The sequence below is a fragment of the Orcinus orca genome, chromosome 4 (assembly GCF_937001465.1).
Source record: "Orcinus orca chromosome 4, mOrcOrc1.1, whole genome shotgun sequence".
Taxonomy (NCBI): Eukaryota; Metazoa; Chordata; class Mammalia; order Artiodactyla; family Delphinidae; genus Orcinus; species Orcinus orca.
In genome coordinates, this window is record NC_064562.1 from 127,878,216 (window position 1) to 127,905,387 (window position 27,172).

Genomic DNA, 27,172 nt, shown 5'->3' on the forward strand with positions numbered 1-27,172 from the left:
GTTACAAAACAGAATCATTATCTTCACTTTGGAGAGCAGTGTTCTTTATAGAACATCCAAAAATTTAGTCTATGTGATTTTTCTTTTCTGTTGTCAGAATTGCTACCTTGAGTCTTATAATTATACTGGCATTTTATTTAGGCATAGTGTTCATTAAGAGGACCAAATCAAGAATAACTTTCGCCATGCTCATTGTAGCAATTTTGAGCAGAAATAAACATTTCTTCTCTCTTCTGTTTGTTTGTATGGCTGCTTATATTAAGTGGTATCTCAGTATGCCAAGAAGTGAGTAGCTACTGCTGAAAACTGACAAAACAATGAAGTTTTGGAGGGGGACAAGTTTCAAAATATTTTGAAACAAATCAATTGTATTTAAGTCTTGTCATATCAACCCTTTGTGCTCAAGAACCGGGAGAAAATCCTATGAATCGTGAACTCTTGCTTTGCCAGTGTCATACTGGGGAGAGGATTTCTTGCTTTAGAACTCAGGAAATGTTCTAAAGCCTTGTAATTTGGAGCAAACTGTTAACAGGTTGCTCCAAATTACGTTCACACGTGAAAAGGGGTGTGTCTGTATTTCCCAATTATGGAAACCACCCCCCATGTCGTATCAGACAGACCAGCGATTTAGAAGGAGCCTGTGAAGTTCTGGGTTGCATCAGAAGATGCCATTATGGTTGGAGTAATTCCCCAGTGGTTCCTTTCATTCTGTATGTACCAAGTCCTTTCCCCTCCCTCATGTGCAGGTAGTTGTAGGCTTTTGAATACTCGTCACATCTGTTGAGGAATATCCATGAAAACTTCTGGCCTCACTATGGAGTCAGAGTTTTTACTGTATCCCCAACAGCTCTGTCTTTCCAGTGGAGCATATTTTTTTTCTTTTTTGGCTCATGCCCTGGCAGTGAACCTAAGTAGGGACAGATCTGACCCCCATGCTCCCTCCTTCCACACGCCTCCATTGTACACTCTGGGTCTCTGTTCTTGCTCTTTGTGACCAATGGAGGGGGCAGAACCAAATGCAGTGTGAAACCAAACTTCACCCTGTTCATCAGCTGGTGACGCTGGGGTTCTGTGGAAAACAACACCTGAAGCTTACTTATGTTCTTTCTTTCACTGCTGCTTTGGATGTACTCAGTAAACTTCACCTGCCAACGGCTCCTCCCCCACTTAATGAGGGAGAAAGTTTGGTCAGCCGCATCCTTCAGCTGGGGCCTCCTGGAACCAAATTCCTTGGGTAGGAGTGACTTAAAACAAATTGATGGCTGCTGGCCCCCATTCTTCTCCTTCTTCTGCAATATGATTTCTCTTTTTGTCATTGTGCCCATGACATGTCCCTCTCTATGATTTAAATTCTGTATAACCTATCTTTAGTGGACCATTTCTGACCCTTGTGGTATGTGACTTTTATTTTCGAGTGATGTTTTTCTATCTTTTTCCTTAAAGTGCTGTGACCTTCATTTTCGTTTAAAGCATGAGATCTGCCTAGTTGTACTATGTGCTAGTTATGATGTGACTATGATAAATTTGGAGTCTGTATCAAAGCAACCTGGACTGAAAAATCAAAAGCCTCTCTAAATATTGAGAGTGACCTAAAAAGCAGTAGGGAAGTGCATGTTCTGGGTCCTGAATGTAATAGGCATTGGACACAAATTGGGCTGCCTGCTGAGGTGCTCAATTAGGGCCACACTGTGTACACATGCCTATTGTTTTCTTGAATGGAGAAAATAGAAGGAAAAAAAATCCCATGAGTGCATGTCTTTCTAGTTAGCAAGTAGTTGACTTTTCTGACATCTCCTCATTTACAACACATCAAATTACACAGCGTATGAGCCATTTTCCCTCTTAAACCATTTTGTCATTTTGTACCTTGTAGAAAACATTTTAAGTGATTGGCACACCTCATAGATATGCATGTACATTTCTTTCGGTTAAATGTGTTATCCTTACATTTATCAAAGGAGAAGTTCCAGAATGCCACATGCACTCACAGAGAAACAGCATTGGCTTAAGGTAACAGAGTGGCCCTGAGGATTGGTGCCCCTGAGGTGAAGTGCTAGCTACCGCGGGACCATTTGCTAGCCTCAGGGCTTCAGAGGATGGCCCACTAGGTCCCTGTCCCCAGAAAGAGAAGAATTCCAGGTCACTTTGCAACAGACAGAGTCAAGGTGCTTGTCTCGATATTGGTTAGCTCCTGTCCACACTGAATGTTCTGCCTTACTGTGTCAGGCCTGTGATCGTGGAGATCCCTCATTTTGCTGCCCTTCGAGGAAAAGAGAGGGAACTGGTTGTCCTGCGCAGTGAGAATGGGGACAGCTGGAAAGAGCATTACTGCGAATACACTGAAGATGAACTGAATGAAATCCTTAATGGCATGGATGAAGGTACTTCATATTACATGTTTTAAAAGAACTCTGAAGCGAAAGCATGATAATGATGCGTTTCTTTATGTCCTACGGGCGTGTGTGTGTGTGTGTTGCCTAATCCAGCTTGGGTCTGCTCGCCCTTGCACAGTAAAGCCAATCTACTGATCCCGGGTTGTGGTGAAGGAAAGTGCAGCGTTTATTGCAGGTACCAAACAAGGAGTCTTGGTCTTTTGAGCATTAGCTGCCCAGACCCCTCGTTTGGCACCTGCAGTAAACGCCACAATTTCCTTCACCACAACCTAGTGTCAGTAGATTGGCTCTACTGCACAAGGGTAAGCAGACCCAAGTTTGGTTTAGTAACAAATATGTCCCTTTGTTATTTTACCACAGCAAGTATTCTGGTATGTTCCAATGGTGATGCGTTGGAGTATACAATATATTTGTCTAGTCTTACTTTTGTTACATTTGGGAAAATAAAATCGGTAATAGTAAATATTTCATTTTAATAAAGAGATACAGCCCATCTCTATCTTTAATGTAAACTTTTCTAAAACGTGAGATAGAATAGATATTTTCGTTTCATAACAAAACGACTGATACTGGATAATAAATCCATGGTTTTAAAAAATGCCTAACTTGAACGTTTAGATATTTAAGACACTGATAAAAAGTGTTAAGCTTTTCTGTAGGAAAACCTACATATAACCATAACTACCGCATTATAAGATAATATAAATTTTAACTTTCTATTAAGGAGATAGGAAAATTAAGTTCAGTCACACTTTATATATAGTTTGAACAGGGAGTTCGTTAGGGTTGAATTTCATATACAAACCTACACATATAGTTAAGGAACTTATTTTTCATTAGGGCTTTAATCTCTGTAAATCCCAAATCCAGCTTAGGCCATTTAGCCCCAGGTTGAAATATCTTAGTTTGACTAGAGGGAGGTGCCTCATTCTTAGGCCTCCCGAGGTTGCACAGAGATGAGGTCTCTCAGTCCTGATAACGGCAGATATGTTGCACTTTATGTAACTACACAAATAGGGCAAGTTCTTTGCCTAAGTGCCAAGAGCCTACCAAAGTTTGCACAGAGATAGACACACAGCTGTGTGGCTGTTTGTCAAGTTTTATCAGTCTTCCAGGACCACCGGCTGTAGCTTCAGGTATGGCTCACGAATAGTGAAGTGTAGCCTGACAGCAGCTGCTCTAACATTTCTTTCTGCACCCTGCTGAGGCTGAATAAGAAGAGAGGCCAGGCTTACCCTATCCAAGAGGTGGATGGAAGAGGAAATTATGCCTTCCAGATGTGTAGGTCAGCATCTTCCACGCAAGATGAAAAGATCAGGATTCTTACTGATAAGGCTTGTTCTGTGCAGTATTTAGCTGCTTCTACTCCTTGAAACCATTTCTTTTGCTTGCATTTAGTTTAGGATATTTCCATCTGAAGTATTTACCTGTCATTAACACTGCCATCTTGTCCTTGGATGGGGACCCACTCTTATAACTTTTTACATATGTAAAAGGCTCATTTTAAAACAGAGAATCGGATTTGTATATTTTTATGTTCATTATGTGTGGTAACCTGTTCTTTTATAAGTATAAGCTAGTATTTGCCAGTGCATCGATCTTCAATCATGAATGATCAGATCCTGGGACTTCTGACTTTTGCTATCTAGTTATATTCAGTAGTTAAGAAAAACATGATTGCTGTTCATGCCTCTATAAGAATTGTAAATGATTTCTAAAAATGAATAAAGTCCCATAATCCCTTAAAATTCAGTGATCCACTTAGTTCAAATTTTCAGCATTTTAAACCAGTCAGATTTATTGTATTGCCCTACATATCTACGCTAATACAATCTATAAAGAGCACATTATCCCATTCTCCTGATGTTAGATGATCTGTTTGGTAAGTTAATGGTTTCAGGGGAATATTGAATCCCTGAATTTGTAGTCACTGATTTTTTTTTTAATATCCACAGTGATTATCTCAGAGACAACCATGCCACTGGAATGAACACACAAACACGAATCTTACCCTTCCAAGACAGATTTTATTCATGCACTGCTCCCCTGAGAACTGAAAGGGCCATATTACTTCTTAAAACCACAATAACTGGTTTTTGAGCTAACTTTGAAATTTGCAAAGAAAAGGAGCCCATAACAAATTTCCTCTCCATCATGTTGAGCTGAGAATAGAACAGGTTCATTTTCATTCCAGGTTTGCCCTCAAACCCCCTCATTTACAAAGGCAGCCCTGCAATACCGCATCTGGAACTAGATGCTTTTCTTTCACACAGCCCTGGAAAGACCTAGTTTCCACAAAGAGAGAAAACGTGCCAGCTAAATGCTGACAGGTCTTGAAAGATTGCAGTCATTTTTCGGGTGTTGTTAGGATAGCCTTACTTTTTAAATTTTCCTATTATTTAAAAAAGGAAGTGTTTTGTTACAACACCTGTTCACTATTAACTATGCCAGTGAGTCTGCTAGAATGCTTTCAGAAGGAAATCCTTGCTATATGAAGAAGGGTCATTTCTTGTCTCAGTGCTGGATAGCCCGGAAGACCTAGAAAAGAAACGGATCTGCCGCATCATCACCCGTGACTTCCCACAGTACTTTGCAGTGGTGTCTCGCATCAAACAGGACAGCAACCTGATTGGCCCAGAGGGAGGCGTGCTGAGCAGCACAGTGGTACCCCAGGTGCAGGCCGTCTTCCCAGAGGGGGCACTAACCAAGCGGATCCGTGTAGGCCTACAGGTATGCCCACATCAAGATGCAGGTTAACCGAACATGGATTTTATTCCAGTGATTAAAAATCAACTTTTCAAATGGGAATTAAATGGTTAAAGAATCACATTATTCCTGGGTGAGCAAAAGCTGCCCTAGGAGATCATACGTCTCGTAAAGTTTTAGATGAGTGTTTGGTAACGGTAGTAAACGTTCAGTTGCCATATTTGAAGCCAGAAAACTGATTTATGAAATAAAGAGCAATGCATTAAGAAATTTGACATGGAATATAATGATATATTGTTTATTTTAATTTTTTTTTTCTTTTAAAAGGCTCAACCTATGCACAGTGATTTGGTTAAGAAGATCCTAGGCAACAAAGCTACCTTCAGCCCTATAGTCACTTTGGAACCTAGAAGAAGAAAATTTCACAAGCCAATTACCATGACTATTCCTGTCCCCAAAGCTTCAAGTGATGTCATGTTGAATGGTTTTGGGGGAGATGCACCAACCTTAAGATTACTATGCAGCATCACAGGTGAGTCACACGTGACTACTGTAGTAGAAAGTTCTGAAAGAAGAAACTTAGATTGTTGTAAATATTAAATTACTTTGGTCGTAAGATGCCTGCAAGGTTATATGCATTAATTCAGGAAAGGCACTCTAACTAGGGGAAAGGAAATGAGATAATATTTACTAAATAAAGCCTGTATGCGAAACTTTTAGACACTTCATATACATTGTTGTTTTTATCTCCACAGTAGCCCTGTGAGGAAACTTTAATCCTATTTTGCTGAAAAGGAAACCAAGATTGAGAGAAATTCTATAACTTGCCTGAGATTATACCGTAAATATCTAGCAGAGTTGAGATTCAAACCCAAGCCCATATTCCTCAAAACCCAAGCTTTAAGCCTTCTTTGAAGACATCATCCTATACCTGTTGAAAAATAAATAATATCTTGAATAATTATACCCAATAATTCAAACTTTTCTGTCCAGGAATTGGTTATGTCTTTATCATTGATGTGCTGAACTAACTTTGGAAAAACAAAATGAAGGTTTTTAATGATTAACTGAATTTTGGTCTTTTCAATTGGAAGTTGTAATAGCTTTCAGTCAGCTACCAAACTCCAGAAAGACATTCCCAGAATATTGGTCGTCTCTGCCAATAATACCACCACAGATGGTGAGAGGTGAAAAATCCACACAAGTAGCCTGTGTTAGAACTACACAATTTGGCTGATGTTTTCCCTAATTAACAATAACTACATGGTATTGGCTTTCAGTAAATATTCATACTGTTGTCAGTAGGAATAATGACCATCTCTGCTTGCTTAAGTATTGTTAGAATTTTTTTTTTCATTTCTCCTTCATATTAGCAGAAACGTTTACCCTTTTTTTATTCTCTCTTTCATTCTTCCTTCTCATTAATGTTTTTTCTGTACTCTTGATAGCGAATCATTGAGACTTTACCGCATAAGTTTAATAATATGACATAATTTTAAAGTACATGGACTAAAATGAGGGTAGTGGGAAATCATATGCTTCACCTATGACCTCTTTCCAATTACTCATTTCTGGTTATTACATAGCATTCCTGGGTATCTTTCCCATACTTTTTGGTCCATGTGTATATGATTAACCTTCCTACAATGTGCAGCATAATAGTGTGGTTGCAAAACAAGTCAGATTGGAAAATGTCCATGGTACATCCTGCCCTTATAGATGATAAAATGAAGATACCACCTGGGCCTAGGCACCATCTGATCTAGTTATTCCAGCCCTCTGTCTTTGGATGGATTTGTAGTAAACAATTTCTTTAATTTATCTATTAATTTTTACAAAGATGTTAACCTAGGTGTTTGGATTTTTGTGTTTTGCTCAGTTATATTTTATGGTTCTGCTTACAGTGTATATTTTAGAGGCCTCCAAGAATAAGTTTCCATGACCTTTGTTTGATAACTCATTCCCTTCTTTAAGAAACCTTAGTCAAAATTGGTTTTCATCTCAAACATATATTTCTCCTGCAGTGCTTGAAGACAGTTTTGTCCTATCTATGCCAACTTAATTTCTCAGTAGAAATAAAAGTCAGCATCACCCTCCATAGTGATTTGTCTGTGCACAGAGGTCATCCTTTGGCATTCAGTCATTTGCTCATTCACTTTGCAGTATTTATTGAGCTCTTAATATTTTCCAAGCACTTTTTTTGCCAGCCTTCAATTACAAATTGAGAGGAAGTTTTCTTTCTTGAAAATAATTGCATAAAATATGAAGTTAAAGAACAAAAGAATATTTGGATTTTTGTTTTAACAAAGCATTCAGCTCCTTGCTTGGTCAAAGGATCTTTTAAAATCATCAATTGTATATAATTCAAACTTACCTTCAGAGCCTTGCAATTACAGTAAAAGCTTTAGAATGTCAGCAGAGAATAGAGCGCCTAGTCATTTGAAGCAGTTATTCAAATGACCTCCCTTAAATTTAGTTCCATGAAGTGTGGTGTTTGCTGTTTGTTTTCAATGCGTCATTTTTTAGCATACAGTTTTTAGTCATTTTGCTTCCAATGTGTCATCTCGAAGGGTGAGTGAACATAGCCACTACCACAAAGACTTTATTTTACAATGCAGGGTCTGGAATTTTGCCTAATTTTTTTCAACAATCATATTATTTCAGGTGGAACCACCCCTGCTCAGTGGGAAGATATTACAGGAACTACGCCATTAACATTTGTCAATGAATGTGTTTCCTTTACAACCAATGTGTCTGCCAGGTATGGTTATACTGCATAGAAAAACCTACTGTGAAATTGTGTGCCCCCGATGTCTTTTATTTTGTTCCTTACATTCTTTAAAAGTCATTTTTTTGGTATGGTTTTAAATATGGTCTGCATTTACCTTCATATTATAAACTAGATCTGCCAGTAAATGTAATAGTGATAATGCAATAACAAGTAGTATAACAAAGCCAGTAATAACAAAGCCAGTCAGATTAAAATCTAAAGAAAATAAATGATTGTTGGCTATTACTGTATGACCCAGACTCTGGTTTTAGCAGCCACTGCTGATTTTTCCAGTCCCAAAAGTCTTAGGAATGATAGATTTCCTGCTGTCAACAAAAGCCTGAACTACTTTTTCCAACAGAATGATAACCAAAACACAAAACATATCATGGTTTGCTTAAACAGTTTAGAGGTTTCGGTGGTGCTTACGCATCATAGCACATTTACATATTGCCCACTTATGTATCACACATCTTTAAAAAGCTTAAGCTATTTAGTTTTATTGCATGTGTATACACTAACTCAGTTTATTAATATGAGTTCTCATTTGCATGATTGTTAATAGATTGCCAAGCATTTTCCCATTTATTTAATTTGATTACTGCAACAACTTTGTGACTTAAGAAGGGCAAGAAGCATTATGTCCATTTTACAGATGAGAAAACTGAAGTTGAGAGTGGTTAAAGCTTAAATTCTTATTCGGGGGGAAGAAAGATAGATGCGTAAATAACAGTGCACAGCAATAGATGGGTGTGGTGACACATGTTTATAGTTCGAGCCACCCAGAGGGCTCAACTTTGAGTCTCCGGTTCTATGTGTCAGTGTGCCCTGCCACTCAGGCATCCACGTTCTAATGCCAGAAAATGACAAGTTCTGAATGGAAAGGTACAAAAGAGGTACTAAAAGAATTCAGAGGAGGGTGTTTGCATCAGGGTGGTCACAGAGGATGTCTGAGAAGAGGTGACTCATGAGATAGGTAGGAACCTAACAGGCAGATATATAAAAGTGGAAAAGATGGTAACATGAGCAAAGATGCAGAAGGGCATTGGGAGCTGGCAACAGTGGAGTCTGTAATTCAGCAATAATGCCGGAATGTTGGTTAACAACATTATTTACAGAAGGCCTTGTAGGATAGACCAAGAAATCATGAGTTATTATGTTATTGTATTAATAATTTAAGTTTTTCAGACAATTGAAGAAGCAGTGAATAAAGTATAGTTCAATCAGTATAAAGAGGAAGGTAATGTTGAGTGCCTGCTGAGAGCCAGGAACTATGCTGAACCTTCAACACACTATAGTAAATGAAATAGGCCAGACCCAAAAGGACAGGTGTTGCATGTAAATGAGGTACCTAGAACAGGCACATTTATAGAGACGGAAAGTTTAATAGAGGTTACCAGGGGCTGAGGTGAAGGGGAAAATTTGAAGTGATTGTTTAATGGGTACAGTGTTTCTGTTTGGGATGATGAAAAAGTTCTGGAAATGGAGAGTGGTCATATTGCATAGTATTGTAAACGTACTTAATGCCAATGAATCGCACCCTTAAGAATGGTTAAAATGGTAAATTTTATATTACATATATTTTATCACAATTAAAAAGAAGAAGAAGAGAGATGGGTCAGGAACTGAAGGAAAGAAAGGCTAAGAAGATAAGGAAATCTCAGAATACCTAAAGATTATGGGCAATGAGTTGGGGGAAGGAGAGTGATCATAGATGGAGAAAGGTTTCAAAGTAAGAGGATGTGGAATAAATCTTTGAAGTGTATGAACAGCAAATTGAGAGAATGGCCGTCTGATCGTCTCTGCTTTCTCAGTGAAGTTACCTTTCTGAGGGTCTGAGCTGAGGGGGAAGGTCCAGGGGTATCATAAAGGTTTAGCACCATTAATGTACTGAATAAAATGGTATCTGAGGAAGAAGTTGCCAAAATATGTCACAGATTTAGCTGAGGCTAGAAATCATAAATTAGTCACAAAGCTAATAGTTTCTTCTATTAATTGTATTAAGCAATACTTAGGAGTTCTGAAGCAAATCAGATTTTTTTTAAGTGGCTGGGTTGATCCAACTTTGGTGACTGTGAGTCCTTTGGAAAAGAATGATGGAATGAGGGGAAAAGCTAGGTAGATTTTGTTGAAAAGAGTTTCAGGAAATGAAATGAACAGGAGGGGCAATCATGGACAATAGAAACTCATCCAGTGAGATACTTGTCATAATGTCCAATACTGGGCTTATACCACTAAAGGATTCTAAACACTGAAGCTATATTTCAGGAGATTGAATACTCAGAAGAGTTTCCAAGGGAAAAAATTACAAACACAGTATTTAATAGTTGACCTTAAACAGCTGGTACCTCTTTTCTCTTCCCCTCACCTGCTTCCTCCTTCCCATCTATCCTCCTACCTTTCCTCCCTTCCCTATCTTTCTTTCCCTTCCTTTTTACTTCCTCTCATTATCTCCCTTTCTTGCTCCCTTCTTTTTCCAAGAAGCATTTAATGATTACTTTGATCATATTGAAGGAATGGACTTGGTTTTCATGCAGTTGGCCTTCCTTATTCATAGTCGTGGAGCCCACTGATACAGAGGGTTGACTGTATTCCACCATTTTAAATAAGGAACTGGAGCATCTGCGGATCTTGGTATCTGTGGAGTTCCAGGAACCAGTCCTCCATATATACCGAGGGCTAACTGTACGTTAAATTTCAGGTAACTGACCTTATTTTATTTTATAGGTTCTGGCTGATAGATTGTCGACAAATCCAGGAGTCCGTTACCTTTGCATCACAAGTGTATAGAGAAATTATTTGTGTACCATATATGGCCAAATTTGTAGTGTTTGCCAAATCACATGACCCCATTGAAGCCAGGTTGAGGTGTTTCTGCATGACTGATGATAAAGTGGATAAGACGCTTGAACAACAAGAAAACTTTGCTGAGGTGGCCAGAAGCAGGGATGTGGAGGTACTGTATTTGTAAAACCAATTTTTGTTAATATGTTGTTTATACCTTTATTAATAAATTATATTTAAAATAGTATACCATAAATAGAGCCATCAAAATAAAAGACCAGTCGACATCTTGATGAGTTAGAAGGAAGGTCGGGGTCTAAAATCAGCCATTTTTAGCCAGTTTGGACCTATTCAGTTGGGATAGTCTCAGTGTACGTGAGGAGGTAAAAGGACTCTTAAAGATTATTGTGGGAAAAATTATATGTCATTGATAAATTCAAAGTATGTAAATGAATATAGCAATTTATATGTTTTTATCTTTCCTTGTTATTATTTTTTGAGGTGAATATTTATTTGATTTCTTTTTTTTTCTTATTATTCTTTAATAGTGAAGAAAACAGTCCAGGAAGTATATGCTTTGTATAAATGTGAAAGTATGATATCCAGGGCTTTTCTACATTACTTTTTCTTATTTCAAAATTTTCCATCAGTGTGGGCCTTTGGATATTGAACTCAAGTAACCTGACTCATTGTGATGTCAAAAAGAAATTTAAATTTAGTATTTAAAGATATATTGGTTTGCGAAGGTAACATGTTAGAGGATTAGAAATGAGACCATTAACATTAAATGCCACTATGCGTTTCAAGATTCCCATTACTAGTAAGAAGAGGGAGTGCTGGTACGTGCTTTGTCACAGATAAGACCAAATGTCAGTCAGGAGTTTAAAGATTATTGTATGCACATTTTAAGAATTTTAATGTTCCAGGTAATACCACCACTTCTTCATGTAAATAACAAGTAATAATTGCAGCTATTATATTCTGTGTTGTTTTTCTCTATGTCCACCAGGTATTAGAAGGAAAACCCATCTATGTTGATTGTTTTGGCAACCTGGTGCCATTAACCAAGAGTGGCCAACATCATATATTCAGTTTTTTTGCCTTCAAAGAAAACAGACTTCCTCTCTTTGTCAAGGTAATATATACATGGAACTTTGTAATGTATTTAATTCAAGATCAAGTAAAGCTTTGACTTCCTTTAGTAGAAGAAAATATTTGCTTTTCAGTCATTTCCAGTGATTTTTTTAAACCATTTCTGTAAAATTTTCAAGTCCTAGAAAACCAACCATTTTTAAAAATTTCAACTTTAATTTTTAGTAGTAGACTATGTTTAAGGCTAAGAATGAGGGACAAATAGCCAATTCATTAATTAGAAAAACTGGCCATTCTTTTCCAAATTTTAAGGGAAGTCTCTCTCTCTCTCTCTTTTTTTTTTTTTTTTACTATTAGTTCTTTTAAATATTTGTGCTTAAATTTTTAAAACATGTGATTTCACAATTGTAGAGACCAAAAGAGTTCTTAGTGACAAATTTTTGTAATAAAAAGCTCTCAAAAGACCCAGGATCTCGCTTAATCTATTAAGAGATTATCCCAGATAGAGCTATAGACTGGATATACTTTCATAAATTCATTCAACAAACATTTATGGAGACACTTCAGTGTACCATAAATTTGTCGTCCCTCTTTAGGAATATTAATCCACATTAGGAATTTGGCAGTAACATATACAAGTTTTGTCCTAGATTCCCAGTTCTAAAGAGGGACAAAAATGGATATGAGTGAGAGATTTGTGAAATTGAAGTAATAATTCTATTTAAATTTTAATAAGTCTGTTAAGTTTTCTCAAGATCTCTACTGCAGGCCTTCATTGTGCCATTTCTGGTTCATTTGTTTTGCCCGATTAAAGAAAGGCTCTTACAGATCACACATTAAGCACTAACTGCTGAGGGGCAGTGGATCCATTTAACACAAACAGCTGTATAATTGTGCTAATATTTGATATTATTGATGTGCAAAAGTCATTTTATAACCAACACAATACAAAAATAGGAAAACGACTTAAATAAACATTTCTCCAAACAAGATATACAAAGGGCCAATAAGCACATGAAAATATGCTCAACAACTTAAGTGAATTCAAACTAAGACCACAGTGAGATCCCACTCCATACCCATTAGGTTGGCTATTATCACAAACAAACAAATAAACAGAAAATAACAACTGTTTGTAAGGATGTGGAGAAATTGGGATCCTGATACATTGATTGCTGGTGGGAATGTAAAATGGTGCAGCCACTGTGGAAAACAGTATGGCAGTTCCTCAAAAAGTTAAACATAGAATTAGCATATGATCCAGCAATTCCTGAAGGATTGAAAGCAGGGACTTGGTTACTTGCAGTGTTCATAGCAGCATCTTCCCAGTAGTCAAAAGGTGGAAACATCCCAAATACCCATCCACAGATGAATGGATAAACAAAATGTGGTATATGCATACAGTGGAATATTATTCAGCCTTAAAATGAGTGAAATTAGCCAGACACAAAAGCCAAATATTGTATGTTCCCACTTATATGAGGTACCTAGAGTAGTCAAATGCAGAGTCAGAAAATAGAATGGTGGTTACCAGGGGATCGGGGAAGGAAGGAATGGGAAGTTAATGGAAACGGTTTCAGTTTGTGAAGGTGAAAACGTTCTGAAGATGCATGGTGGTAATAGTTATACAACAGTGTGAATGTACTTAATGCTACTACACTGTGCATGTAAAAATGGTTGAAATGATGTTTTATGTATAATTTAACACAAACTTTTAAAAAGAACGAAATTCTGATATATGTTGCAACGTGAATGTATAACTCTACCTATACGAGGCACTTAGAAGGGGCAAATTTATAACAACAGAAGGTTGAATAGAGGTTACTAGGTGCTGGGGGAGGAGTAGAATGGGGAATTACTGCTTAATGGGTACAGAGCTGCTGTTTGGGATGATGGAAAATTCTGCATAGTAGTGATGATTGCACAACTTTGTGAATGTGCTTCATGACACTGAATTGTATGCTTGAAAATGGCAAGTGTATAAACGAAAATGGTAAATTTTATGTTATGTATATTTTACCACATTTTTTTAAGCTAAATGATCTTTTTTAACCATTCTAAATGACAATAGGAAAGGAGAAAAGGAACACCTCCAAATCCTTATTTAGCATTATCTAATGATATTTCCTGATTCTTTTGAGTATCATCTCATTAAAATAAATAGTGTGCATCATATGGGTGAAGCATGTATGCCTTTCTTGTTCAAGGTACGTGATACAACTCAGGAACCTTGTGGACGACTATCATTTATGAAAGAGCCAAAATCTACAAGAGGCCTGGTGCATCAAGCTATCTGCAACTTAAACATCACCCTGCCAATTTATGCGAAGGTATTGTAATCGGCTGTAGTGCAATTCAGGGAGTATAGGATTTGATTTTCAAATTCTTTAAAATAAATAAAAGCAAAGACACTGAATGCAACCATATATAACAGTCATTTTTGATACCCTGTCCAATTTATGATTTTCCATTTAAGTAAGGGAAAAAGTAGCTCTACCTTATTTCACATTAAATTCACTTTGATGGAAAATTTTCTGTAAATACATATTGGATATGGAAGAGAGAAAATTCAAATTTAAGATTTAATTTTTTGGACTAATTTTTAAAAATTAAATAGTTCACTTTGCCTTTCTTATTGTTTTTATGTGCCCTCCTGGCACCATACTAGTACATTTCACCCTACCAAAACTTTATGAGTCTGTTAGCTTCGGTTTACTACCAGTTCACAGGTGGATTATGTATTATGAGATTCAGAGCAACAGCAGGATATTTTACCTTGTTGCTAAAATAATTATTTGTTCATCTTGTAACCTGTACTGTTTTAGGAGCATCAAATTAATTTTTCAACTATTTTAACATGATTAGTATATAAAATACTCGCATGTTATAGGAGTAGATTTGAAACATGGTTGAAAGGAAAATTCATTAATTCTTGACCCAAATCTACCTACAGGTATTACTTTCTAGTCAAACCTCTCCCCATTATAGAATTCTTTGATTACTCTGATCAAATCAAAGAAGGCAAGGGGGATGAATTAAATGTTGGGGAGAACTTTATTTATTATTAAAAAAAATTTTAACCAGTATCCCTTTCCTTTTAATGGAAAGCTCCCACATGGCAATTTATAGGAGGTTATAGCAAGTGATCAGTGTGGATTTTAGAGGTTGGGAAGTGGGATGAGTAGTGGCAGGTGAGACCTGGAGGAGAGGTAGAAGTATATTTAAAATCCTAAATCTTGACTCTGCAAAACAAAACATTTCCTATACTTCTTTTTATTTACCACAGTATATTTTTCTTACTTAATTATTCTTATAAATTAGAGATCAGTCACATAGAGATAAGCATGTAGTGTCATGTTTAACATTGTAAATTCTTATTAAATGATAAAAATTAAATGGAATACCAGTACCTGTTTACATAAATTTACCTATTATTCCAAGAATTAGAATACAGCAATAGGTATATTGATCCAGTAAGTGGACTGTAATTGCACTCCAATGGTACAGAATGTACTTTGGGGTTTGTACTGCTGATCACTTTTGAGTCACCGAAGCAGAATACCAAATAAGAACCACGAAGAAATATGTACTGCTGGGGCGATCCACCTAAGTGATATGTAAAGATGAATGAGCTTTGTCTCTGAATTGAGTGAGCTTTCAATGTGCTATAAAAGAAAGCATTTAGTTTATTATTACTTTTTACTTTTAAGTCAAGATGTATCAGACACAGTTATTAATGCTGTGATGGTCCAGGACAACTTTCCATTTAGTAACTCAAAACAAAAGAAAAAATTGCCAGACAGTGTATAGTTCAGATATATTTTAGAACTTAGTAGCTCTTAATTATAATAGAACTCCTAAATATTGCCTGTGTATTGAAAATATTTTCACCATATGTTTATTTGTGGCTTTTAACATTTTTAGCCAATATCTGTTAATGGCTGAGATATTGTCATCACCATTTCTGTAGACATATGCCATCAAATCCATTAAACGTCAAACTTTGAGGCTGCTGGTAACGGAGCATCTGAAATTAGTATATTTATAATTTTAGTTCTTTTGTCTAGTAGATTAGTCTATTTATAATCTTGGTTCTTTTGTCTCTTGAATCTACAGACATTTGCATTTAAATCAATCTTCTTTAATTTTTGTGCTTGTTTTCTGTACACTGTTAGTAAGAAAAAATACAGGTATGCTGACGTATGCTTACCTATTGATATCTGTTGTCAGGGTATTTAGTCTTGTCTTTTCTTCTAAATACTCTCCACTCTTCCTGCTCTCTTTTTTCCATCTTGCATGGCATCTTGGGGCGGCAAGGAATCAGAGTCAGATCAAGAACAGGAGGAAGAGGTAATTGTGTGGCATTGTCACTTGTTAATGGCTGTGTTACTGCTATAACCACTGATAAGAGCACATGGTTACCTGTGTCTTAGAAGGGTTACCCCGTTGTCCTTAGTAATTAAAGGGTCACGATCTTACTTAACCTCTCTGAGCCTGTTTTCTCATCTTATGGACTGATTTCAGAGGACAGTAAAATTTCCCTATAAATTCTTACCTGTCTTTATGCAGCAATATAGATTTCTCTACCAACAGCTAAAGACCAAAACCATTATCTCAGTGGTTCTCAAAGGTTGGTCTGGAGACGCCTGGAGGTCAAAACTCTTTCCTTAATAGTACTGAAACATTTTTTGCCTTTTAGTTCCCATATCCTCACAAGCTACATAGGAGTCTTCCAGAGGCTCCATTACATGTGATGACATCATCACCCTGACACTCTGGAATGTGCGCTTGTGTATACTTGGGTTCTTGTATATTTATTTGTAATACACATATTTATTTATATATGTTAAACATAAACAGAAGTTCTTCAGACTCCTCAGTATTTTTTTAGGAGTGTAAAGGGGGGTTAATAACAAAAAGTTTGAGAACCACTGAAATAAAAAACTTTAAGGAGATATAGTTCATCCATTTGACTATACTAATATTATAATGCAGAACTCTACATATAATGAGCACTTCTTATAAGGTAGATTCTTTACTAAGTGCTCCACATACCCCACCAACACTGATCTCACAGTCACCCTGTGAGGTGTGTGCTATCATATCATAGATGATATGTGACAGATGAAGAAAATGAGCCTTAGAGAGGTTACCTTGAACAAATAGCCATTTGAATTATACCTGCTTCGATAGTCAAAGCAAGTGTGTGTTTGTTTCCCTTATAAAGGTCTGAAAATGCCCAAACATTATCATAGAAATGAAAGAAATCATTGGAAAAGTCCATATACTTAACTGATTAACATATAGCTTCCTGTTTCTAAGATAGACAAATGGAATTGTTATTAGCTGCACGTAAATGTTGTCAAATATACTAATTTTATTTTTTAATGTTATTCTGTTGGATTTAAACTAGAAAACCATAAAGAAAAACATAATAAACACCCTTGTACTCACCAGCTTAAAATGTAAGGCCTTATCAGTTCATAGACTGCCCCTGAATTCACTTCTTTACCGATACCCAGGCAGTGGGGCAGGATGAGAGACTCATTGTCCTGCCACGTATAACCAGATACACAATAAACTTATGACAAGACTGAAGTCATTTTTTCCCTCAACTGTGCAGTCACTCTTTGTCTCTCATATTCAATTTCCTTTCTGTAGTTGGTGACTCAATCCCCAAGCTATTCAAGATGATACGTGCATACCTTGTTGAAAGAGCAACACAATTATGAAACCAACTTTGCTATGTTCAAATGAATTCTTCCATTAGGCTTATGATTTTTCTAATGAGTATTTTCAGGAACTATTCAGGGCGACAGATCCAGTTTGTATTCTTTTCAGGATTTGGAATTCTGGCTTATAACTAATAATGAAACTACTTCTGTAGAATGTAACACCCTGGCATGCTCTTTGTTCTTTCCTTTCTCTCAACTAAATTGACACTTACTGTTTAAAACCTACTTCACTTTTTTCCTGGCCTTTTCCGTAATATGTATTTCTAACATCAAACACACCTGCATCATACCTTCCCAGGAGTAACATGTTAGAAAGGACTCTCCACCCATAGTGTCTAGAAAGGAGATTTGTTTTTTCAAAGTTAGGATAAGAATCAGAGACTCTGGGGAAGAACAGTAGCAAATTACTCTGACCTTCCTCTAGCTTATGGCATTTCCCACGTCTATAAAATAGGAGCTTACTGTACACATCAGGGGCTGTGAGGCAAGATGCTATTTGTAACCATTCAATTTATGTATGTTTTCTTTCAGATCGATATGACATCAGAAAAAAGTAAGATTTCAAATAAAATTGAGTTTGTTTGAAAGCTGGCTACAATAAAGAAAAGCATGAATCAAGATGCAAGCTAGTTGCCATTACTAACCACTATAATAATTATGTTTTTATACTATCCTTATTAATCATTAATATTTATTTAGAAAAGCAGCTTGGCCAGTTAAATTATGAATATATCTAATTTGTGAGCTAATTAGCAGTAAAATGCAATGATTATTCATCTAAGCATTCACTTTCTTTTAGATCCCTGTTAACCCTGCTATTGCTGTTATGCTTGTTTAGAAACCCACCCTACCGTTTTTGTCCATTTGTTAGCATAATATTGTCATCTCATTTTTTTTTAAGCTCTTGACATGACAGTATCACTTTTTATATCAAGCAACAACTGACATCAGTAGAGAGCTCATTATTTATGTAGGCTACACCTGCAAAAGTGATACTGTCTTAATAGTTTTCAGCTAAAGCTAACTCTCCCCTCACCCCACCCCGACCCCTACCCCTTACACCTCTTACTGTGGTGAAGTATAACTGACTTTTCTAGGGCTGAGGTCTAATGGGCTTTTGTGAAAACTTTCTGAAAAAATTAAGAACCAGAAAAGCAAAAATTAAAACCTCCTGGATGAAATTATTAATCACAGCAGTATGTCATAATAGTGCTAATTTTAAATAATGATTCAAAGCCTAAACGTAATCTAGTACAAAGAGAACTGGTTTTTACAGACTTTGAGAGAGCTATCTTAGAGTTCATTTCAGGTTTGTAACAGTCAATTAAATTTTTAGTGTGTTGAACTGTTTCTGGTGACTCTAGCTTCTTATGTGGAAGAAGTTGAGTTTTTCAGGTTTCCTTCTTGCTTTTATGCCCCAAATGCTCTAGAAAAAATCTAATTTTTAATGTTTATTCATTTTAAGATTTATTTTGATTCACTGTATTTCAGGGTGCTATTCCCAAAAGAAGAAAACTTAGAACCATGTTTAATATGGTCATCAGGCCCTATGCAATAATCATCAGGCTTTTTTTTTTTTCCCCTTCTTTTGAAGTCCTAGCACAATGTAATTTACTGCTAAGTTATTGAAATACTTTTAAATGAGAGTCTCCTTACCCTCATGTTAAATCATTATTCAGGACTAGAATATTTGAAATTCTGGATGTTTTCATTGTTTTATATCTGAACAAATCTGTATTGATATAAATTAGTTTAATATATCTTTGTATATGCATTTCACATAGTATAGCTCCTCAACATATACTGATTCTCTCAAGAGAAGGCATTTATGTTTATAAAACAATTTACATTATCATTGCCTTCATTAATTCCTCTTTTTAAAGAGATTTTATTATCCCACTTTCTTCTCTGGGACTACGATGTTTATTTAAATGGCCCTTTGTTCCTTGGATACAAGCTAGTAGGAATTAAAAATTCATCCATCTGGCTCAATCATTTTTAAAAAGTTACTATATTGCTGTAATGTCATAGATCCTCCTGAATGACTCCCAGGTATTGTGACTGCTTTAAAAGTTTCAAATATAGACTCATGTTTGGCTTTCTTTTAGTATAAAGACAATCATAAAATAATCTTCAACCAGGCATGAAATAATCTCCAAAGGAGGGCTCTGTTGAAAGGACTCTTTCCTAAGGTCTTTTCAAGAATAAATCCTAAGAGAGTTTGAGTTTTCCCCCTTGCCTTTAATGGGTGCAGGCCCCCACTACCTATGCCTCAAACATACTGCATCAAGCATCTTGTATGTGGACTTTTAGGGAAGTAAATACGCTTCACCACAGTAACGTTTTCCATATTTGTTCTAATTTCTTACCATTCTCCTGCCTGCACATTTCAGCAAGGCCACCTCTCCCACCAGTTTTATTCCACCTTTGCTTTGCATGGAAATAACTTGGCTTACATAAACTGTGCGTGTGTCCTGTGTGACTGTCTCTGATTTGGGTTGCCATGCATCACATTTTAACTTTGGACTCACATATAAGTTTAATCACAATCGTTGTTTTTGTTGTTTCTCTTTCCTTTCCTTTCTTTCCCTCCTTGGTCTGTCCATTACGTGTCTAAACAAGGAGGTTGCTCCAAGGAAAGGACCATGCCTCTCAGCACAAGACTGTTTGTTTCGTTGTTGGTGTGAATTTCCCTTAGATGAAATGCCGGTTTGCAGCTGATTCAGATATATTTTACATAGTCATTGTATATTGGCAGAACTAAATATACTGAATTCCAGATTTTTGTATGATTAAATAATGTCTATACATCATTAGACGATATTCTGAGTTTGCTACTACTGGCTTTCTCCTAGAGGAAATCAACTTTCTGCAATTTCTAATGCTTTTTTCCTTTTTTTCCCATGTTCATCTTTTTTCAACATTGGTCTGTAACATCTGAACAATCTTGAGATATCTCTGTGTAATTTCACTGCGTTCGTTCTTTGTTTTGTGATTTTGTGTGTGTCTTGATTAGTTGTTACAGTTTTGTTGTATGTGTGGATGTGCTACAAGTGAGAAAATTAAGCAAGTTATTTCCTGCTCATTTTTCCTTTTCAGTTTTTTTTCCGTTAGCCTTGCTTTGCTTTTGTATCCTGAGACCTTGTGGATCCACCATTCCCAGCCCATTTTTGTTGTTCCACCCGCCACAACAGGAAAAGACACTGTGTCGTTTCAGTCCTGATTACATTTGCCAATATCTTTTTTGATTTCCATTTTACTTTCAATGTTTTTCATTCACATCAAAGATGATGAGACAGAATCTACAGAAACATCTGTCCTGAAAAGTCACCTGGTTAATGAAGTTCCTGTCCTAGCAAGTCCGGACTTGCTCTCTGAAGTTTCTGAGATGAAACAAGATTTGATCAAAATGACTGCCATCTTGACCACAGATGGATCCGATAGGGCAGGTTCCCTCAAAGTGAAGGAGCTGGTGAAGGCTGCTGAGGAAGAGCCAGGGGAGCCTTTTGAAATTGTTGAAAGAGTTAAAGAGGACTTAGAGAAGGTGAACAAAATCCTGAGAAGCGGAACCTGCGTGAGAGATGAAGACAGTGTGCCAAGGTCCCAGCCAGAGAGAGAATTAGTGGAAGAGGAATGGGTTATTGTCAGTGATGAGGAAATAGAGGAGGCTAAGCAAAAAGCATCTTTAGAAATCACCGAATACCCATGTGCAGAAGTTAGAATAGAGAAAGAGACCAAAGCAAAAGTAGAGAAAGACTCAACAGGGCTAGTGAACTACCTTACCGAGGATCTAAATTCCTACGTGTCTCCTCACAAAGAGCCGCCGCAGACAGTGCAAGATCTGGCAGGGGAGAAACGTGAGGCTCTGGGTCCTTGCAGGAGCTCTGAAAGCGAAGGGAAAGCTAAACAAGCAGCTTCAGAGGAGACACAGAGCACACAGACACAGCCCAAACCAAGCCTGGGCATAAAGAAGCCAGTGAGAAGGAAACTAAAAGAAAAACAGAAACAAAAAGAGGATAGTTCACAAGCTAGTGCAGAAAAAACTGAACTTAAAAAAGGTAGTTCAGAAGAGTCATTAGATGAGGACCCAGGTTTAGCCCCCGCGCCTCTTCCCCCTGTAAAAGCTACGTCACCTTTGATAGAAGAAACTCCCATTGGTTCCATAAAGGACAAGGTGAAGGCCCTTCAGAAACGAGTGGAAGATGAACAGAAAGGGCGAAGCAAGTTGCCTGTCAGAGTCAAAGGCAAAGAAGATGTGCCAAAAAAGATAACACAAAGGACACATCTAGCTGCATCCCCCTCTCTGAAGTCCGAGAGACATGCGCCAGCGTCACCCTCCTTGAAAACAGAAAGACACTCTTCTCTTTCCTCTTCTGCAAAAACTGAGAGGCACCCTCCAGTATCACCAGTGAGTAAAACCGAGAAACACTCACCCTTGTCACCCTCTGCAAAAACTGAAAAGCACTCACCTGTGTCATCGTCAAGTAAAACTGAGAAACACTCACCCTTGTCACCCTCCGCAAAAACTGAAAGACACTCCCCTGTATCCTCTTCTACAAAAACAGAAAGACACCCACCTGTTTCGCCTTCAGGTAAAACAGACAAACGCCCACCCAGCTCGCCCTCTGGGAGAACAGAGAAACATCCACCCGTGTCACCTGGCAGAACAGAGAAACGGTTGCTTGTATCACCAGCTGGAAGAATGGAAAAGCATTCACCTGTCTCAACCTCTGGGAAAACCGAGAAGCACCTGCCTGTGTCACCTTCTGGGAAAACAGACAAGCAACCAGCTGTCTCCCCCACCTCAAAAACAGAAAGAATCGAGGAGACAATGTCTGTTCGGGAGTTGATGAAAGCTTTCCAGTCAGGTCAGGACCCATCTAAACATAAGACTGGACTCTTTGAGCACAAATCCGCAAAACCAAAACAGCCACAAGAAAAAAGCAAAGTTCGGGTAGAAAAAGAAAAGGGGCAGATAGTAACCCCGAGAGAAACGCATAAAACAGAGAGTCAGACAATCAAACGAGGCCAGAGATTCCTGGTCACGGGACCTTCAGAATCCAGAAGAGCGGTCCGTGCTTCCTCCGCAGGGTTTAAGAGAGAAGATGTAGCTGAAGGAAAGGAGAAAGCGCTCAACCACAAAACACCCGAACCTGTTCAGCCAGCACCTGAAGAAGAAAGCCATAAAGATAGTGAAGTCCCCAAAGAAAAGCTGGCTGATGAGCAGGGAGACATGGATCTCCAGATCAGCCCAGACAGGAAAACCTCCACTGACTTTTCTGACGTCATTAAGCAGGAACTGGAAGACAATGACAAATACCAACAGTTCCGCCTGAGTGAAGAGACTGAGAAGGCGCAGCTGCACTTAGACCAAGTGCTCACTAGTCCTTTCAACACAACATTCCCGCTAGATTACATGAAAGATGAGTTCCTCCCAGCCCTGTCTTTACAGAGTGGTGCCTTACATGGCAGTTCGGAAAGCCTGAAGCAGGAAGGGGTAGCAGGTTCTCCGTGTGGCAGCCTGATGGAAGGAACCCCTCAGATTAGTTCAGAAGAAAGCTATAAGCATGAGGGCCTAGCAGAGACCCCCGAGACAAGCCCAGAAAGCCTTTCTTTCTCACCAAAGAAAAGGGAGGAGCAAATTGAGGAAACAAAGGAAACTACCAAGTTAAAAACACCACCAGAAATTCATTCTGAAAAAGGACATCCCTCAACCAAAGACGTTACTGATGGTTCTGAAGGGCAAGGTGCTGCAGTCACGGGGGGCACAGAGCCCTCTGCTGAGTGTTTGCTGAAGGAGGTCACCCTAGACCCTTCCAAAGACACATGCCCCCCACAAGAAGGTGACGGCCTTGGCAGCCAAGGCGTATCATTAGCAAAAGAAACATCCGAAGGACTGACTGAGGAAGTGTCCTGTGATGAAGGTCCACTTAAATATGTTAGTTCAGCCCATGAGACACAAATGGATACTGAAGCTCAGGGATCCACAGCCACCGAGCCCTCAGATGAGATGAAGGCCTTGCCGCTGCCTGATGCTGCTGTAGAGACAGGCCCAAGGGCTGAGCCAAAGCCCCAGGGGGTCATTAGAAGTCCCCAAGGCTTAGAACTCGCACTCCCTAGCCGTGATAGTGAGGTCCTCAGCCCTGGGGCTGATGAGTCCTTCACAGTGAGCCACAAAGACTCCCTGGAATCCAGCCCAGTGCTGGAGGATAACTCCTCACACAAAACTCCTGATTCTCTGGAACCGAGTCCTCTGAAAGAATCCCCTTGCCATGATTCTCTTGAAAGCAGCCCTGTTGAACCAAAGATGAAGGCTGGAATTCTGCCGAGTCACTTTCCTCTTCCTTCAGCCGTTGCCAAAACAGAAGTCTTCACGGAAGTGGCCTCTATGCGGTCCCGGCTGCTCCGAGACCCAGACGGCAGTGCTGAGGATGACAGCCTTGAGCAGACGTCACTCATGGAGAGCTCAGGGAAGAGCCCCCTTTCCCCTGACACCCCCAGCTCCGAAGAAATTAGCTATGAGGTCACACCCAAAACCACAGATGCAGGCACCCCCAAACCAGCTGTGATTCCTGAATGTGCAGAGGAGGATGACTCAGAAAATGGGGAGAGAAAGAGGTTCACACCTGAAGAGGAAATGTTTAAAATGGTAACCAAAATCAAAACGTTTGATGAACTTGAACAAGAAGCAAAGCAGAAAAGGGACTACAAAAGAGAATCCAAGCAAGAAGAATCTTCTTCATCCTCTGATGCAGATGTTGACTGTTCAGCAGACATGGATGAAACAAAACACACGGAGAGTGTAGAGGATGAAAGCGATGTCCCTGTGGTTGTAACATCAGAGAGCAGAAAGGCTTCTTCCTCCTCAGAAAGTGAACCTGAGTTGACACAGCTGAAGAAAGGTGCTGACTCAGGCCTCTTATCAGAGCCAGTTATTCAAGTGCAACCCCCTTCCCCACTTCCATCCAGCATAGACTCAAATTCCAGTCCCGAAGAAGTACAATTCCAGCCTGTTGTTTCCAAACAATACACTTTTAAGATGAATGAAGATACTCAGGAAGATTCAGGTAAATCAGAGGAAGAAAAAGATCGTGAATCTCATTTATCTGAAGACAGTCATACTGTTTCTACTGATGGCCCAGAGATGTCTTATGATGATCTAAACAGAGATGCTGATCAACAAAAACTTTGTGATGACCGTGAGTATGAAGCAGGGAGTCCCAGCGGCTCAGCCACTCCTGTCTCTTCAGGTCTCCGCAGTTCCACTGGTGATGATGTCAGTGAGCAGCTAGTTATCCATAAGGAATCATTAGCTCTCCAAGACACTGGTGGAAAAGATACAGAAGAAGAGCTTGATGTTTCTGGAGTCGAATCTCCACAAGTAGATTGCCCCAGTGAAAGCTCTTCATCTTTGTCCTCTTTGCATCGTTGTCCAGCATCTGAAGCAAAAGAATTAGACGAAGACATAGTCTCTACATCTTCTGCTACAAAAATGGAGGTCACAAAACCTGACCAAGCTTTTGAGAGCTTACCAGAGGACCGGTCCACTCTAGACTCATCCATTACTACTCAAACTGATAGATCGTCCTTGGATGTTCCAGTGTCTGACCCAGCGGAGACTGATGAAATCTCTGATCCTCAAATCATAAGCCCTTATGAAAATGTTCCTTCTCAACCTTTTTTCTCTAGTGAAGAAAGCAAAACCCAAACAGATACAAGACACACAAGTTTTCACTCTTCTGAAGTGTCTTCTGTTACCATCACATCCTCCACTGAAGACGCAGAAGTGACAAGCGCCTCTGGAAGAACTGTTTCAAGTGAAGAATCTAATTTTGAGGACGAGAACCTGGACGTAGAACCCAAACAAGAAAGTACCTTGTGGGAAATGCAGTCGGATAGAGCCTCCTCATCTTTAGAGCCAACCGTACCAAATGCATCAACAGTTGCTGGTGAACAGAGAAGCAAAGTCATCATCACAAAAACTGATGTAGATTCTGATTCCTGGAGTGAAATCCGTGAGGATGATGAAGCCTTTGAGGCTCGAGTGAAAGAGGAAGAACAGAAGATATTTGGTTTGATGGTAGACAGACAGTCGCAGGGTACCACCCCTGACACCACTCCTGCTAGGACCCCAACTGAAGAGGGGACCCCAACCAGTGAGCAAAATCCGTTTCTCTTTCAGGAAGGAAAATTGTTTGAGATGACCCGAAGTGGTGCCATTGATATGACCAAAAGGTCCTATGCAGATGAAAGTTTCCACTTTTTCCAAATTGGGCAGGAATCCAGGGAAGAGACTCTCTCTGAAGACATGAGAGAAGGGGGTACTGGTGCTGAGCCCCTACAGCTGGAGACATCGGCTGAGTCATTAGCACTCTTAGAATCGAAAGAAACAGTGGATGACGAAGCAGAGCTACTCCCCGATGACCTGAGTGAGGAAGTAGAAGAAATACACGCTTCAGATGCTCCACTTAACTCCCAAATGGAGATTTCATCCTCCATTGAAACATCAGTGAAAGAGGCACCTTCTGTGGGAGCTGAGGACCTCCCCTCCGTGGGAATGGGTGACACACCTCCCCTGTCCAGTGTGAAGCAGACAGCTTGCCCCGACTCCCCTAAACCGGTTGGACAAGTTCAGTTAGATTTTTCCACAGTCACTAGGTCTGTATATGCAGATCGGGGTGATGATTCTCCCGATTCATCCCCAGAGGAACAGAAATCAGTCATTGAAATCCCTACTGCACCCATGGAGAATGTGCCTTCTACTGAAAGCAGGTCCAAAATCCCTGTAAGGACTATACCCACTTCAACCCCAGCACCTCCATCTGTGGAGTATGAGAGCTCCCTTTCTGAAGATTTTCTACCCAGCCTGGATGAGGAAAGTAAACAGGATGAAACAAAACCAAAGTCTAAAATCCCCACGAAAGTGCCCGTCCAAAGAGTCGAGCAGCAGCCTTCGCATCTAGACCTGTCTCTACAGAAAACAGAGGCTCCTCAGGGACAGGACATGACAAGCAGAGCGCCAAGTAATAGAAGCAAACCTGAATCTGATGCCAATTTGGACGCAAAGACCAAATGTCCAGTAAAAACTAGAAGTTACATTGAGACAGAAACAGAAAGCACAGAGTGGGCAGAGGAGCTTGAGTTAGAATCAGAGGAAGGGGCCACAAAACCAAAGATATTTGCATCCCGATTGCCAGTAAAGAGCAAAAGCACCACATCTTCCTGCAGGGGGCCCACAAGCCCCACAAAAGAAAATAAGGAGCATTTCTTTGACCTTTACAGGAACTCCATAGAATTCTTTGAGGAGATTAGTGATGAGGCTTCCAAGTTAGTGGATAGACTTACACAGTCAGAAAGGGAGCAGGAGTTAGTTTCAGATGACGAAAGTAGTAGTGCCCTGGAAGTTTCAGTAATTGAAAATCTGCCACCTGTTGAGACCGAGAACTCAATTCCTGAGGACATCTTTGACACAAGGCCCATTTGGGATGAGTCCATTGAGACTCTGATTGAACGCATCCCTGATGAAAATGGCCATGACCATGCTGAAGGTATTTGCCAGCCACTGGGATTCCCTGTGCTACGCATGTCATAAATTTGATATAGTTTTTTTGTGTGTCTGTTTTATTTGGTGATTTGTGTCTCATTTTCTTTAAGCTTTCTGTAGTGGTTACTATGTTTGTGTAAGCCCTTTG

General features: G+C 38.9%; 1 protein-coding gene across 50 annotated transcripts in view; it reads left to right on the forward strand.

Moving 5' to 3' along the window:
* ANK2 (ankyrin 2) overlaps positions 1–27,172 on the forward strand; it is a 683,094-nt gene that overhangs the window by 633,583 nt on the left and 22,339 nt on the right. For 22 of the 50 annotated variants that reach the window (XM_049708929.1, XM_049708933.1, XM_049708946.1 and 19 more), the window contains 11 exons: positions 1,136–1,234; positions 2,227–2,381; positions 4,912–5,123; positions 5,427–5,631; positions 7,764–7,860; positions 10,597–10,825; positions 11,663–11,788; positions 13,953–14,075; positions 16,063–16,095; positions 18,012–18,033; positions 20,768–27,028. In XM_049708929.1, coding sequence (XP_049564886.1) covers positions 1,136–1,234; positions 2,227–2,381; positions 4,912–5,123; positions 5,427–5,631; positions 7,764–7,860; positions 10,597–10,825; positions 11,663–11,788; positions 13,953–14,075; positions 16,063–16,095; positions 18,012–18,033; positions 20,768–27,028 — 7,562 coding nt within the window. The remainder of the gene's footprint in view (positions 1–1,135; positions 1,235–2,226; positions 2,382–4,911; positions 5,124–5,426; positions 5,632–7,763; positions 7,861–10,596; positions 10,826–11,662; positions 11,789–13,952; positions 14,076–16,062; positions 16,096–18,011; positions 18,034–20,767; positions 27,029–27,172) is intronic. The other 28 variants (XM_049708962.1, XM_033437973.2, XM_049708960.1 and 25 more) reach the window with 5 other exon arrangements.